General features: G+C 40.5%; 1 protein-coding gene across 1 annotated transcript in view; it reads left to right on the top strand.

The window, feature by feature from the left end:
• Window positions 1-17,491, top strand: part of adamts16 (ADAM metallopeptidase with thrombospondin type 1 motif, 16) — a 48,395-nt gene that overhangs the window by 8,161 nt on the left and 22,743 nt on the right. Inside the window, exons 4-10 of the mRNA XM_080500344.1 lie at window positions 5,106-5,535; window positions 7,581-7,783; window positions 9,630-9,713; window positions 10,295-10,454; window positions 12,177-12,282; window positions 12,573-12,710; window positions 15,804-15,957. Of these exons, the coding sequence (XP_080356470.1) occupies window positions 5,106-5,535; window positions 7,581-7,783; window positions 9,630-9,713; window positions 10,295-10,454; window positions 12,177-12,282; window positions 12,573-12,710; window positions 15,804-15,957 (1,275 nt within the window). The remainder of the gene's footprint in view (window positions 1-5,105; window positions 5,536-7,580; window positions 7,784-9,629; window positions 9,714-10,294; window positions 10,455-12,176; window positions 12,283-12,572; window positions 12,711-15,803; window positions 15,958-17,491) is intronic.

Genomic DNA, 17,491 nt, shown 5'->3' with positions numbered 1-17,491 from the left:
GTGGAAATCCCTTATTGCTTCAAAAATGGTGCTAAAATGTGATGTCAGAGTATCATTCCCAGCTTTTTTATGAACTCCATCAACACAAAGCCAAAGGTTTGATGGATGTGCAGCCACCATGGAATCAGCTTTCATAGATCAAACACGATAAATCATCACGGCATAAATCATTGCTTCACTTTGGTCTGTCAAAGGCGGGGTTGTTGAGAAGCACATACTGTACCTCTTAAATGCTTAGATATAATTGACATGCATGCTTGTATTGGAATCCCATAAACTCTAAAAAGTAATATGTATTCGGTTTCAACCCCCTTTTTGTTGGCAGACTACGTTAAAGAGAGAGAGAAAAATGAACTTTATACTACTCACAGGACTATATAGTGTTTGTAGTCAGGTGCACCTTGTAATGCACTGAATGCTTCCCCCCTCATTTCCGTTTTCCTACCGTTTTTTTTTTTCTTCTTCTTTTGCCTGCCCACCCCCATTCCTGTTGCTGCTTGTCTGGATGAGTCTGACTCCAGAGAGTCCAGCTGTTTGCGCCCTCCCAAGTAGTGTTTCAGCATTTTACGGCTGCTATTTACACCTCATACAGCACAGTGTGTAATCTGATGACTTTGGCTCTTTGGAAAAGGCACTAGTGTGACCTAATCCCCAAAAATAGTGCTCTGCGTATATGTATACCCATCAAGAATGCATAAATGCATCTTGTCTTGCCCAAGACATTGCTTGAACTTAAAGACTCTGCAGTGTTTACAGACTAAAGACATAAAAGGATCATCTGTGGTGTTGTTTGGCTTTTTCTTTGGTCGAGAAATAGGATGCACATTGATTTGATTCAGACATTTTGAATTAATTGAATCACAGAATGCCATTCCATATGTCTTTTTTGTTAAGTGTGGTTTATAAATAATACTTTGTTATATGCACTGCATATAAAATTGTAATGTTTTTTAAGGAACCTTTCAAGCATAACTTAAATATTACAACATCTACATCTGGATGGAATATCGTAAGGACAAAACACATATAGACAGCATTTGTTAAACAACTACAGGCATTGATGTGTCTTGAGGAGAAGCAGTCCATTCACAGAGAGTGACAGCAGCTGCTGATGAGAGGAAACAGGAGGATGTGTGGAGAATGACTCATGTTTTTGGTTATGATGGAACAGCAAACACAAGCCTGCCAGTAGCTCATCTCCAAGTCAGCTTTGAAAGTATTTTCTTTCATTTACCTGAATGTGAAACTCCCTCGTGTCATCTTCCAAAAGAGACCAAATATTCACAAGATGAATTTGAAATAACATCGAAATGGACAGTTTTGAGACACATAATATGCAGCGAAATTGAGCAATATGGGTTTGAATATCTGCCCAAACTGCTCTCCATATATCACTGTTTGCTTGGAAAGCATTCATTTGGAAGTTCATCAAAGACTCTGGAAGATCTGCAGACCCATCTCTGGTATACATTGTCCAAGATGTAACAAACAACAGTGCCTAATATACAGATCAATCTGCATATACAGACCATAAAATGTAACATGTGGAGCTGAAAGACCAGAAACTTGACTGTAAAAGTGCTGTCATGATTTGTCCATTGTTGCTGACATGCTTTGAGTGGATTTGTTAAAAGGTTTTGACTCAGGATACAATTTCTTAAATTTCAACCTCTCCTGTGAGTTATCTGGTGTATACAAGTCTGCACACTGTTCCATCACAGTGTCTCATTTGGATAGACACTTCTGAAGATTGAAAAGTCACGTCTGGAAATTTATAGCCGCGTGAGTTGGAGACAGTCGGCAGCAGGCAGGTCAAAATAATATTACTTTTAAGAAATGCAGCTTTGTAGATGCCATTACTGGAAAGACTAACCCTCTTTATTTGAAATGCTTTCTGTGCTCTCTAATTTACTCTTCAACCTAACTGGTAATGTATTTACCTGTTCCATATAAGGCTTAAACTTAAAAAGACATTTTCTTTTTTTTAAACTCCAAAATACAAAACAACTGGCAGCTATTTTTTCCCCCCTGAGAGTCGCTTTGTTTTTATCCACACTAATGCCCTGATTTTGAACCCTCATCCCCTCCCAACCACCCACCCAGACAGAAGAAATGCTCAGAGTGTGACAGCAGCTCAGCACAGGTCACAGGCCTCACTGTGTCTCGGTACCAAATGTTGACAATTGTCTGTGATTACACAGCATCGGGGTGAGTGCCATGTGGAATGAAACACCGGTTGTCACATGAGATTGTCAGCAACACTCATAGCTGTGGTGTTTCTTGACCACTGGCAGGCAAGTCGGTAATACTTTTTCTCAATAATTAATCCCACACCCTCCTCTTTCTTAGTCAGTCACCCACAGCCAAGTTGTATAATTGTACTTTTCAACAACATTGTCTTCAATTGTGACAACCCCTCCCCAGCTGTTCCCTGTCAGCAGGGCGTTCAGAGCCTAGAAATGATAGTGTGGGCAAGTTCCTCATGTGGTAAAAACATGCACGCTGTCTGAAAGCTTCATTATGAAGCATCATTGCTTTTTTCAGCTTTTTTAAAGAGCTAAAAAGATTGTAATCTTCTCTGTTAAGTACTGAGTTCCACCACGTTTCCGGCTGTAAATATGTCTCCAGATATGTTTCAATGTTTCTGTTTGTGTTCTCCTTCTGTCTGTGACACACCAGTTACTGTACGGTGCAAAATGATCATTATCTAGCACAGAAACACCTGCAAACAACAACTATTCTCTTCTGGCTCATGGTGAGAGCATAAAACTTAACAATGGGATTTGAACAACAATATCCTGAAATTTGACCATAAACGTGACTTTTCAGGAGTCACACGGAAGTCTCAATTGCTTTTACATGTACACAGTACACTGTGTTTATGTGATGTGCAAGACAATAGTCTTACACATCATCTTCTGTCTGCTGTCTAACCAGTAATTCAGGAAACTTGGTTTGCCACGGTGCGTGATAAATTCTGAAAATTGTAGGACCACTCCGGTCATGGGTGACACATCTGTATTGGCTTTGATTCATCAGTATTGACCTCATCATTTTCACATTCAGTATTTAATGTGGTCCCAGTATTTTCCAAAGACTGCATTCCATGAGTGGTCTGACTCAGGTTAGTGGAGGATGATGAAATGGGTAAAATTAGCACAAAGGACCACCAAGGCAACATCAAACACACCAAAGATAGACTTTTACTTTTGCAAGATGGACTGATTGCAGAGAGAAGTTCACCCACAAAATTCCCTGAATCCTCATGCACGAACACATGCATGCTATGTTTTTCCAGCTGTCTGTTGCCCTTTTTTCTGGTCTCAATTGCAATCATCCACCTTGTCCTGTCTCACAAATGTCACACACATATGCATACACACGCACACACTGGGCCAAGCACAACCACACTAATGCCACTGTGTCAGTATGTGTCTGTCAGCTCACAGACTTGCTGCAGAGGCGAGGACCTCACACTCCATTCACAGTGAAGAAAAAAAAAAAATGGAGACTGTCGTCAATTAAACATATTTTAGGGAAATCACTCTTACTGCCAAATGCAGTTAAATTCCAAACTCTGCGCGCCAGCTGACTGTCAGCACAGATGTGGAGCGTGTTTAGAAAAACTGAGAGAGACAAAGAGGGAGGCAGTGAGCAGGAGAAAGTGTCTCTGAGTGTCTGAATCTGCTGTGTTGATAGGAGTGAGTTGGAAATAGAATATTAAAGGTGAAAATGTCAGGCACAGGCAAAGATAGACTGCTCCAAAATGACAGAATAATGCCAATTCAAGAAACATATTGGAGGACATTCAGTGTAATTGGTCATCCTTCAGTTAATCGCCCAAAAGTAGGAGCACACTTTGCTCGTGTATAAGATGAAGCCTTGCTTCTCTTTCCTTGAAGCAGTTTCGAGCAGTCTCGGTTTGCAAAATTTAAGAACATACATTAAAGAAGGTTTAATAAATCAGGTAAATCTGAACATTATGAGTTCTCTCTGTGTTCGACTTGTCTCATAATGCATGTAACCTGTTTTCTGTGTTTAAAAGCACGACGCCATCAAAGCTCTTTGTTTGACATTCTGTCAGACTCTGCCCTAATTTCCACTTTTCTGCTGAGATAACTGCGGCCCCTGAATTGCAAAACTGCCTTCAAACATGAAGGCACACTGCACACTTTAACTTAACTGAGCTGCAAGGAGGTTGGGAGGGGGTCAGGTTGCAGTGACCATGAGCAAGAGTTTGACTGATCAAGAAATAAACAAATTGGACAGCTGAATGAGGAGTTTTGGTTGTAAAGTGACCGCCGTAATCCCATTACTGCAGCCGTGTGGGGCTGCTTTTGTGCTTTAGCTCTTTAGGCCATCAGTAATATCTTTTACACAGAATATATATAAATACTGCTTGAATACAGTTTGAGAAAGATTCAACAGACATTAAAATCTAACAGCAGAGGCAGTGCTGTATAGAGTGGTGGGTATAACATGTTGTAAATACAGAGAGTGCTGAAATGTCACTGCTACAAGCAGTAAAAACAATAGTAACTGATTACTATTATGAAATGATAAAAATTCAATAACTGATGTGTCCATTAGGGCGTTTTATTTTTCTCTCTGTCTACCATTTCACTAAACTCCCATTTACTCGCTGGAGCGTGTCATTAATACTGAACTATCTAACCCCTCCTGACAACTATATGAATGATTGTTGTGTGTGTGTCTGTGTGTAAGGAAAGCCAGCCACCATATATGTGATCTCAGCGTGAAATGAACAAGGACTTTCCTTTATAAGGCGTGACTGCATCCATCTGCATGCTCGATGATTTCCTCTTTCTTCTTGTCATCTGGTCATAAATCATTTTCTTTCAATAGCAGCTAATATCCTGATTGAGGTGCATTTTTCTTCTATTACCTGATATGATGATTAGATCATGTAAACTGAACCCAGCCAGGTCCATATTTATAAGACAGGCCTTATCCAGGAACAAAAAAGTAATGTGAGAGTTACTTTGCTGAGCTACCTGCTATTTTTTATTTTCGGAACCTGATGGTCACTATAATCGTAAAAACACTGAGTGTGAAAGAAATAAGCCTTTCTGTTTTGCTTTCAGACAGGTTTGATCAGAACACAAGGTGCAGACTATTTCCTCCGACCTGTGTCCAGAAGCCTTGCACAGAGGGAGAACTTCACAGGACCCTTCAGTCACCAACCACACATTCTGTACAAGAGCAGAAGAGACACCCATACAGAGCACGAAGGTCATCAGTCCAGAGGGCTTCAGAAGAGATCCACTGATTCATCTCATCACAAATTGCAAGGACGACCTTCCACAAAGGCAGACGCCACCTCCCACACAGCTCATGAAGATCAACCCGGCAGCCTCAGCTATCTACATAACATCAATGACAGCAATAGTTATGGGAATCATACAACGCATCATGGAACTGGTTCCCACCCCCATAACCATCACCATCGCCATGACAGTGACTACAAACACGGGGAGAAGCAGAGGCAGCACTTCTGTGGGAGAAGGAAGAAATGTATGTAAGGGCCATTTTTTTATCTCATCTTTATGTTAAACTGCATACTTGTATTTCTACAGATTCTGTCCTGTAAACATCCCTGCATTTGTTTCTACTACAATCGTAGAGGAGGTAGATGGTAAAAAAAAAAAAAAAAATGAAAACTCTGCATAGACCTTTTGCACAGATGATGTTGGAAGTCACTTTATATACTGTAGGTCATAGTCTCCCAATAAAGGGTCACCGCAGGTATTTTTTTACTTCAACCATCTCAATTAAATTACAATATTTTGTTCTGCACTTATTTTATTTTGCACATTTCTACCCCTCAAATGGAAACATTGAATACCTGAGTAAGTATGTTCCCATTTAGACGCCTAGTCACCTTCTACTAAGTCATAATACCATTACATTTCCAGACATAATTGTATTATTGATTTGAACCCAAATAAGTCGAGGCTCGTTTTGAGGAATTATCACTTGCAGCTTTGCACAGACAAGAATGAGACATACGATATGTCAATAAATGTGCCTGTTGACATCTTTGGTTAACACTGTCAGCAAGCAACACCACAGGGTTGAGGTTGGCTGGAGTGTTGGGAGACATGGAAACACACACTGACCGAATGTGTTCCCACGTTAGTTTAATTGCTGTGTAGAAGTTATTATATCACACAAGCAAAGCCAACATTCACACTTCATTAAAGGTCGATGGATGGCTGTATGGATGGATGGATGGATGGATGGATGGATTTGTTTTAAGTTTGTTCATTCAAAGAAATTCATCAACAACTGAACTTATAAAGAAAATGCCTCTGAAAAAGGCTTCTTTTTTTTTTTTTTTTTCATCTCAGCCCTCATGGACCCAATATTTTTCGCTGACCACATTAGTGACTTAATCTGCAAAAACTTAAAGTGGGTTAGTTTCTATCCATTTCACACTGTGACAAATGTTTATCCTCTAGAAATTACCAAAAGATCAGCTAACACTGCTTGTGTCATGGGGGTCATTGAAAAAAGAGCAGCGAGAGCTTGGAGTGGTACCGCTGCCATTGCCCCACAGAACCCCAGCTGTCTGTCCCTTGTGAAAACACGCTGAAGTTTACATTTTCTCAACATGACATCACTGAACACCTGTGCCGTGTTTTAGTCAGTGAGGCACTTTGCTTCCCTCACCTGCCTTCTTCCTGTATAAGCAAGCTCGCCTTTATAGTTTATCTCAGCCGATCTCAGCTGATAGGTAAACGTTTTGATACCCTGGAGTTTTTAAGAGATAATTTCTAAAGCCACAATGTTATTAGGCTTTGTTATTTTCATCCACAGGTGTACTGTTGATCTAAACATTGTATAAACCTGAAGGAAAGATAGCTTTTTGTTTTTTTTATCACTGTAGGCAACCAGGCCATTTTTTGGGGCAACTACTAAAATATCTTAACTTACATAATTTGCTGAGCTGAAAGAGGTGGACTTTCACATGAATAACAATAGCTTATGTCCATTACAACATTCTGTTGTGTGAACAGAAATTAAACTGGTCAGACTTTTCATTCTTGACTCCATTGCGGGATAAAGTGATGTTCTTTCGGTATCCTTCATTTATAGCAATTGTAATATTGTGACATTCTGTAGCGGCTGCTAATGCACAGCATCGTGTGGTTTCACACTTCACTTAATGGTAGCATAACACTGACACCGCCAGAGAAAACAAACGAAAAAAGCTCAGTCTGCAGTTTATACATGACATCAGGTCACAAATGTAAGAGTATAGTTAATCATCTGGAGTGGCTGTCAGCTGCGTGCCAGGATTGGTGGTTAACACTCACAGCTCAGGTAGCCATTTGACTAGTGTCTGTATGGTCATTTTTCATTTAGTGGAGCCTGTAGTAAAATCTTCTGTGGGAGAAGAAAAAAAAAAAAATTCTATTCAAACAAGATTTTGTATCATATGCACATTTGTACAACAATACATTTTGGCCACAATGTGATGCATGAATAATGTTGGGGGATATTTTTCAAACAATATTTACTCATTCTGTTTTGTTTTGGGCGTTTTCTTTCCCCAGATATGCCCAAACCGCCTGAAGAGGACATTTTCATCCTCCCAGATGAGTACAGGTTTATCCCCAGGAACAAAAGAGCAGTATTGATGAAGAATCAGGTCACCCAGAAGATCAATGTGGAGACACTGGTGGTGGTGGACAGAAAGATGATGGACAACCATGGCCACGAGAACATCACCACATATGTCCTTACTGTGCTGAACATGGTGAGAGATTTTTAGATCAACCTTTAAATCTACAACTACTGAATTAGACATGAGAAAAGTAAAACAACAGCAAGCTGGTGTGGTACATTATGAACAAACAACTGCCAAGCTAAAATGACATTATTTTCAAGCTTTTAGCAGTGACTCGCATCTTCTCAGTTCATTGCGCCTTGTATGTTTTTTTCAACATACAGAATGTGACATCTTATCTTATCTGAACGACTGATATGGATTTGAAGCCCGACGGTTTATTTGAAGTTTGCATTTGCTTCAACTTCAGTGACTCGACACCACCAACTTATCAGAGAGACTCCATCTGAAAACATGAAACTGATATCTCGGTGAGATCATCGCCAAGAGGCTCTCAGAGTCTCTGTGCACCCCCTCTCCGAAAGCTTGTCAGCTGATCTACAAGGAGATTCTGTCACGCTCGTTTTGCTACTTAATGATTGACTGACAAATCCAAAGATAATCCGTCTATTTTGAAAACATAGTTCCCTCACGTAGAAAGATGGAGCCTCCTCAACCCTGCCTCAGAGGACTCACCTAAATAGAGCATGGAGTTTCACGGAAAACACGCCACCCTCTACCCCTATCTGCCAGCCCTCACGAGTCCCAAAAAGGTTATTTAATATTTGCTGTAAATTCAATCTAATAAGACGTTCCAGCGTTTGAACAGATTTACGAGTCCTATGTGGAAAGACTTCAAAAACACACTGCAATTACAGAGTAGAGAAAGTGTGCTGTGCAGTACATCGACGACAAAAAGCAGAGGTGCTGTGGAAACTGTTGTGATTGTTTCTTTTATGTGAAAACAGTGATTCACCTCGTATGTTTTGATCAGATCAGATGAAATGTGACACTCTGTCAAACACAAGTGTTCCAGCATATCTTAGTTTAACTAAGTAGCTTTGATTACATCTTTGACCTCAGCATTTCATCTCAAATTCAGAAACAAACCACAGCCATGTGTCTTCTTGTGAGTCAGAGCAGAAGAAGACCAAACATGAGGAACATAAGGAATGAATGAGTGTTCCTGTATGAAAGGAAAAAAAAAAAAGATTTGATAAGTGGCACCTGATGTACTCAGGGGGGGCTGAAGAAAAGATAGACAGCAATCGAGAACAAAAGGATTGGAGTCCACTGTCAGGGCTGACCTGACGGACTGATCAGATGTCCATACAAGATGGTGAATTGGAAACAGCAGTTGTGGAAGTCAGTGATGGTATCAAAAGAGCTTTGCATCAGTGAGAATTACAACGTGTGTCTGAGGCATTGCAAGGTTATCTGGAGTCGCTATACGAATACCATTATCGACGGTTAACACAGCGTCGTACTGTTGGTGATGATAATTCATCTTGTGATTTTACTCTATTAAGTACATAGAGGAATGGCGCTTTTTTGTAGCCATCATATAAACTCTGAATAAATAGTTTCTTCTGAATATCAATGACTATCTATGAAGTCGCTCTACAGTGACTTCACTCACCTCATCAAGAAATTTAAAGTTTTGTAACAGCTCAAATGTAAGAAATGTTCAGATCTAACGTTTTACGAGGTAACAAAGAATGTTGCACATGTTTCTCACCTCACAATGAGCCTTGGGATGGACTGCAGTCTGTCCAAGTTGTGCCCAACCCTCATCAGCTGGAGTCGGCTCAAGAACTCCACGACCCTGAATTTAATAAAGCAGTACAGAAGATGGATGAATAGATGGGTCGTGATTGAATTGAAAAGTTATAAAAGAAAGTGCATTAAGTTCAAATCATTGTCATTGGAACAGGACCTCAAGGTATTGAAGTAAAATTCCATTAACATGTTTTAATGTTGTTTATGTCTGTTTCAGGTTTCCAGTTTATTCAAAGACGGTACAATAGGGGGGAATATCAACATTGTTATTGTGGGTCTCGTCCTTCTGGATGAAGAGCAGGTGAGCAAAGCCAAGTGTTGAAAAAAATCTTCATATCCGGACTAACACACTTCCTACTCAGACTAACACACTATAAGTAGTTAAATAGAGATACCATGGTGACGAAAGATAATTTATCTGTTTTGTTTTGTGCCTCAAGGTGCAGCTATCAAAAGACTAAAATTTTCTCGGGATCGTTCCACTTCTTCTACAGTGGTTAAGTATAGGGTCCGCGTTTCCTTGGAACTTTGCCAGAGTGAGGGAAATTCTTGTAGTAGGTAGGAGGAGTGAGGAGCACGAGCGAGAAAAAGAAGTGGGGGGGGGGGGGAGACCCAGGTGGGGCAGTGTCAGAATATAAGTCAAGCCCTTTGAGGACACAGTTTCCACCTGACAGTTTAGGAGGAGTACTAATAATTGAATAATGAAATGTAATAAAGAAGCTAATAAATGTGCATTTTGTCTCAAAAAGGGGATTTATGAGTGTAGAAACCCCCCCTCTCCCCCAAACAAAAAAGATATAAAGATCCAAACGCTTGTGATGGCAACGGTTCATGTTTAGTTTTTTTGTTTTTTTATGTATTTTGTTCTGTTATATGTCACAGGATGGTCTAGTGATCAACCACCATGCAGACCACACACTAAATAGCTTCTGTCACTGGCAATCCACTCTGGGAAGCAGAGACGGCCGGCACCACGACCACGCCATCCTCCTCACAGGACTCGACATCTGCTCTTGGAAGAACGAACCCTGTGATACTCTTGGTGCGTCTTTACAGCACTGTTTATTGCTGCGCTGCTCACAGAGGGGTACATGCTGAAGCAAACAAATGCCTGAAAGTCAAATCTGAGGCCAAATAAAGATTCCCTGGAAAAGCACTGATGCAGTGCCATGTGGTTGCTTACATAGAAATAATGGGAAGAGAGACAGAAATGAGGTTTTTCCTCTCACCTCGATGAACTCTAAGACTAAGACATCTGTTCCTAGTCATGGTTTATTGTTGTTCTTGATTGAAATGTGTCATTTTCTGTCTCTGTTGTTCTCGGGAAAGACACCCCTCTCCTCTGTCACATTTTGTGACCCAAAATCACTCTGGAAAAAACAGATGTTAAAAAGATCTGTACTTTTCTGGCACCGCAGTGTCACACGCAGCAAATAGTATAGTGATTTGAAATGATGCCAAGCTTACCAGCAAATAAAACAAGCATTAAGAACAATGAAGCAGACCCCGATCAAATGCAGACAGTACAGTTCATGCACATTATTGCAACCCTGAAAGAATGTAATTACAACTCCAAAAAAGTGGGGGGGAAAAAACCCTCATCCTGTTTTCACTGAAGCCACACAACTTTAAAAAAAAACAAAAACTGTTCTTTAGCTATTATCTGTTGGGACCAAACTCATTTACTTTAAAGAATCACAGTTACTTTGTATTTGTGAGTGCACACCAACTCATAAACTAACAACAGCTTGTTTGTGGTAATGACCATGCCAACACTTTGTTGTCTTGCACACTGTGAGAAGAAACTTCCTTTTTGCGTTCCAGAGAAATACAGTGATTCAAACACACACACACACACACACACACACACACACACACAAACACACACACAAACACACACACACACACACACACACACACACACACACACACACACACACACACACACACACACACACACACACACACACACACACACACACACACACACACACACACACACACACACATCTAAGATGAAAGATTCTAACTCTAACCCTGTCATGGCCCTAAAATAAGAGCTTAGCAATTTAACATTTTGTAGAGTTGAGCATGGCGGGGATTTGGATTTCAGTGTGTGCTTAGGTTTTGTACACCTTAACCTAAAACAAGGACATGCATCCATCTACACACTTACACATAAGAAGACCATGTTCAAAACCCAGACTTCAGTTTTGACTTCAAAGTGTTCAGTCTAGAATTAGCAGTAATCATTGCTTTGTAAGCCCAGTTCAAAGGTGTACAGGCGCACGTGCAGGCGCGCGTGTGTTATGTGGACCAAGAGTTAGTGCAGAATTATCCCCGAAGGTGCACGGTAAAATGGCCAGTACAGCACAGTTTATTTGCGTTAGAGTTGGAGCTCCATTCCTTAATGTTTTCTTCTATATTTCAAAGCCAGTATAAAATATCAATGACTTGCCTTTTTGTCTTGACAAAATATAGAGCTCAGTGATAGTTCTCACAGTTAATCTCTCCCGTTGTATTTAATGTCTTTACTCACATTGGTTATGTACATGAGAACTATCAGGGTCTTGCACACAACATAACAGCAAATGCTCCAAGAGACACTGAGACAAAACCCTTCAGGATGTTTTATTTCACCTTTATATTTCAAGAAACAAGTTGGATTTTTATGTTCTGCTGGTTGCATTTGTGAATTAACTACAGTATGGTATGAAATATATTAAGAAAAGCACAACCAAAGAACATATCACTGGTTTTACAGGGTTTGCTCCAATTAGTGGGATGTGCAGCAAGTACCGGAGCTGTACCATTAATGAAGACACTGGCCTGGGTCTGGCATTTACCATCGCACATGAATCTGGACACAAGTAAGGGGCTCCATTCCCTCCATGTATCCCATGACGGTGAACAATCCAGTAGAAGAACAACTTCTGAATGTGAAATTGGTTGACTTGCAACATATTATTCAAGTGTTGACCACAAAATGTGTTTTGTAAGAGTTTCCATGTGTAAAGATCCACAAGCTGATCTCCACTACAAACACACTAATGTCATACAAATTCATGTCTTTGCACTGTTAGCGTGAATGATATGAAGTATTGCTCAGGGCACTGTTACTATAATTATAATCTTTGGTACTTTTCCCCCCCCCCCCCAGTTTTGGAATGGTCCATGACGGTGAAGGCAACTTGTGTAAGAAGTCAGAAGGAAACATCATGTCTCCTACGTTAGCCGGTCACAACGGCATCTTCTCCTGGTCTGCTTGCAGCCGCCAGTACCTCAGCCGCTTCCTAAAGTAAGCAGCCATATTTCTCTATTACTGCTGTGTTTCTCTGTGGTGAACAATGGTTGCAAAAACGGAAAAAAAAAGTTGATTTAGATTTAGGGAGCACTTATTGTTAATCATGGCCTTTTATGGGTGATTCTCCTTGAAGAGGCTCATTAGGTTTTTAGAAATGTAAGAGCCACATTACATCCACATGGAGGATTTGGTGAGTAATGAGTAAATTCTCATGCCAGCCTTTGTTGAGTGCTCATGCAACAAAAACATAAAGCACGGTATCAGTTTATAACACAAAATTATTCTGCTACTTTTAATGATCATTGTGTTTGTATTATTTAACATGTGTGACTGATTAATGAGCATGTGTTGTAGAAAAACATGTCAGCAGACGATATATCACTAACTAATGCTGCCGTGGTCCAAAGTGGAAAAACTGCACTGATGTTGTAGCTGTTGCAGGTAATATTTTACAATATATTTCGTAAAATAGGGTTATAGTAGGTGGGCATACGTACATGACCAATGGAGATTTATGTTACCATGGGGACAAAACAAGTTAGCAAGTTACTGAAACCATGTATGAGGGTCAGATTCTGGTCAAAGTCACACAGTGGTGTGTTGGTCGGTTGTTTTACTCCAGCCCCATGTGACCATCTCGAAACTGGAACGATGGCAAGGGTTATGATAGGGTTGGGATGAGGTTAAAGTTCATAGAAGTTCTGCATAAATTTAGCATAACTCAAGAAACACATGAAAGGTGTGTGTGTGTGTGTGTGGTGGGGGGGGGGGGGGGGGGGGGGGGGCATGGCCTGGGAAACAGCAAAGTGGGGTCAAGTGTGTTACTTCCCACCTAACAAGTTTGAGTGTGTGTGTGTCAGTCACACAACATCGCTGTCATAGTAGAGGTTTTTCCTTTTTCCACAGAATGCATATTTGTTCAAAGTCAAGTCTCACAATTATGAACATGTTGCACGTGTTTGTGCATTAGTTCCATTTTCACACATCCAGCTTGTTCGCCCAAGTGAGGAAACAACCATTACAGACATAGCGCCCATGTGTCTGGCTGTGTTTATATGTGCTTATGTGTGTGGGTCCGTGTGCTTGAAACTAGATAGCCCAGAGTCAGTGCCCTCCACTAAATTTACCAGTATGCTAACTGAACTGTCAGCTCTCTGCTCTCAGAGTGGTGGAGACAGACACTGTATTTCCTTGCTGAGTTATTAGAGCTGGGATGACCTCAACCTTGTTAGACCTGTCAGCCTTATATTAAACTCCCATCACCTCCTGAGGCCAAGCGGAGAGGATCTCTGCACCACTGCAACAAGCGTGGGTTGTCTTCCTGTATAATTACTGCAGGGTAAAATTGCTGAAATACTGTATGTTTTCCTAATTGCAATCAACAGAATGTCATGATATAAAAGGCTCTTGGCGATATGTGTCTCGTTAAATCGGCCTCCTAAATGTTTCCTTCATCTGCAACGTAGAAGAGCATTATGTTTACATCACACTATTACTCTGCTTCTCCCCAACAAGCTAACAGAGAAATTTGTTGAGGTCCTGTGTACGAATTCAGAGGATCTATTTGAAAACTTGGCCAAACCTAAAATTAATATACATCTATGGAACAGGAAGCAACAAGCCACTTAAGAGTTATTTATTTGAGCTCTGGTGAAGCTCACCAAAAGTCTATGACTCATGAATTTTGAACGTTTTTAGTGGCCCATTCTTTTATTGTTTGTGCTCAAGTGCTCTGGGGACACTTTATTAGCTTTTCCACATAAGCACCCTCTGTGATTCCATTGTATTTTCTGCTTATTGCCAGATTTAAAAGACTTTGGGGAATCGAAGCGGAATCTAGGTCAATCAGCTGATCATGTTGGGTGCAGATTTAGATCAGATGTGTTTTCTTTCTCATTCTCAGTTTGGTTTTCATTGCCATTCTGAGAGGTGTCAATTCAGATCAGTCGTGAAGTTGTGGTATCTGTGACACCAGACACACACTTATTCACTTAAAAAATGGCCCACCGACCTTTGTGTAGATGTCAGGGAAATCGGTCAGCATTCCTAAGATGTGAGATGATGCTTTTCTATTTTTTCTTTTATTCTCCAGCTGATGATTGTCATGTGCTTATCGTTTATATTGTATTGTATTGTATGTGCTGGAGTTCTTGCATCTTAACAGTGAAGAGTTAAAGCTGACATAAAGTGTTTTTGTAAAAAAAAAAAATCTATTGATTTATGGAGATTTGTCATTTAATGTCAGCAACTTACATGAGTGATTGTACACACACTTACCCGGTACTTGGTTGTCAGCTGATGTATGTGATTGCACTCTGAATTTAATGTGTTTTTCTGGAACTCCTTTTTTGGGGGGGAATAATGTTGAATATCTGAATATTGCACTTGCCGAACAGTCATTGTTCACTGCGGGCACACAGGGCCCATAAAGCAATAGACGCTCTCATATTCATATATACACACACACACTCTGCTAAAGCAATCAGGACCACTCACTAACACAATGAAACATATTTTGCCCATTGGTGCTCTTTCCACCATAGTTTTGTATCATATTCCCCTGTCTGCTGTGCTTAAGCTGTAAAACATCTCCATATAGTAACCAGCGATATCAGTTAACATTGGAAACCCCCTGTTGGTGTTAGGATATGAGCGATATGGGCAAGAACTTTTTATGTCCATCATAAGTGAGTGTCCGATACATTTAAAACCATTACTCTCCAGTTTGGAGTTTGGCAGCGTGTTGTGTCACCATGACAACACTTTGCAGTCGCGTTGGGAACAATGTAACATGTGGAGTGATGCTTGCTGTTGTGGAATTTGTGTGCACAGTGGGGAACTTCACATGCTGGCACCGGCTACAAACATGTCAGTTTCAAGCTTTACAATAATACTCAGTTGATATCAGACAAAAGGGTTTGAACATTTTTATGATCAGTACCGCAGTCCTCCTTTAATCTCCCTTCTTCTCAGACCTGTTGATCCGCCTTCATTCCCACAATCTTCCATTTTGATGGCCTTATTCTTCCTAGTCTCTTTTTCCTTTGCCTCTTCTTTTCCTGACCTCCCCACCTTTCTGTCTTCCAGCACTGCCCAGGCTTTGTGCCTATCAGATGAACCCAGAGCAGTCAAGGAGTATCGATACCCCGAGAAGCTGCCTGGAGAGCTGTATGATGCAGACACACAGTGCAAATGGCAGTTTGGAGAGAAGGCCAAACTCTGCACCCTCGATTTTAAAAAGGTAAAAAGTGATTTGGACTCCTATACTAATGCATAAAAATTTGGGGGGGGAAAGTTTATAAACCATCAACCTATGCTATGATTCCCTTCGGAACATTTGGCTTAGAATCTGCACTGCTCGGTTAGTTTTTCAAAGTCTGATGTGTTCCTGAGAAGAAATGAGGTCGAGGAACAAAATGAGGGAAAGAGGAAGGAAAAGAGAAGCCATTGGGGTTACATGTCTGCATGTGCATACACAAAACAAACAGTGAGGGTTTTGAAGCTGCTCATGAAATACTCACTGGGACAAATGACTAAATATATACTGGAGCTCTGCCAATGGGAATTTCTCTTTGCTGGTCTCCCACTATTAAGTATTGTTGCTCTTGCTGGTCAACTTGCACTGTTAGATATTCCATTAAGGGAGTTTATGGGAAAAGATACCTCTATACACTGATTATTCATTAATTTAATTACTTATCAAGCATTTGTACTTAAGTTCAATTTTCACCAGGCCATTGACCACTACTTTTAAAATCCTAAATTGCACATAAAATGACCATCAAATCCAAATAATTTTCTTCTGCATTCTTGTAGCAATTAACTTCACTCTTTCAAGAGTGACATCTTACACATGTAAACTGAATCTGCTATTGACAATGCAACCCAGTTAAAAAGGAAAACTACTTTTTAATTAATTCTAGTGAATACTTTGAGTCTTATTGAGCAGTTCTTTTACTTTTATTTCACTTATTTACCGACGTACCTACTGTGATGTCTTGATAGGTCAGGTGTGGCGTCTGAAGGAAGCCAGGCTTTACTTTTCATCTCAGATTCACTGTATTCAGGCTTCTTAATACAAGACGACTCGTTTCAATAAAACCGAAACAGGTATCAAAATAAAGCTCCCTGTCTCTATATTTGAACAAAAGCAAATGAGGTGTTCCTCCCTGTGTGTCTAAGAGCTTCTTGCTTCTCTCTGTATCAATCAGCTCATTCTTTTCAGCTGGGCAGCGACCTTTGTCCTGATTTTCCTCAAGACTGTGGTTCTTGTAGTTTTTTACTGGCTGCCATGATGGGATGTAGTCCTTGCTGCAGCCACTGAGAGGGGATGTGTCTTCTCTCTCCCACCACTGGCTACCACTACATGCCAACTTAACTATCGTTGTTCGATGGCTTCAAAAGTCTGCTGGGTTATCAACTGTTCTTCATTTACTGCACATAGATGTGTAACTCGTTAGTGCCCCAACTGAACCTCACTTGAGCCCGAACTGTGAAATTTAGGTCAGAAGTCATCAAGAGGTTGTAACGTCACTGCCCCAATGTACCATTTCATCTCAATTCAATTCAGTTCAGTCATCATAAGGCACTTTTACAGAAAAAAGAACAACAAAAAGTATATCACATTGGGGAAGCATGGGAGATGGTGGAAAGAAAAAGCTCTCTTTTAACAGGAAGAAACCCTTTCAGAACCAGACTCTGTTCTTCCGGGTTGGAGGTAGCAGATAGAAGGAGAGAAAAGGACAGAGACAGAGAGTTAATAGCCCTTTGCAGCC

This window comes from Blennius ocellaris (genome assembly GCF_963422515.1).
Source record: "Blennius ocellaris genome assembly, chromosome: 8".
NCBI lineage: Eukaryota > Metazoa > Chordata > Actinopteri > Blenniiformes > Blenniidae > Blennius > Blennius ocellaris.
Note: the sequence above shows the minus strand (reverse complement) of the source record. Positions and strands in the feature narration are given on the sequence as shown.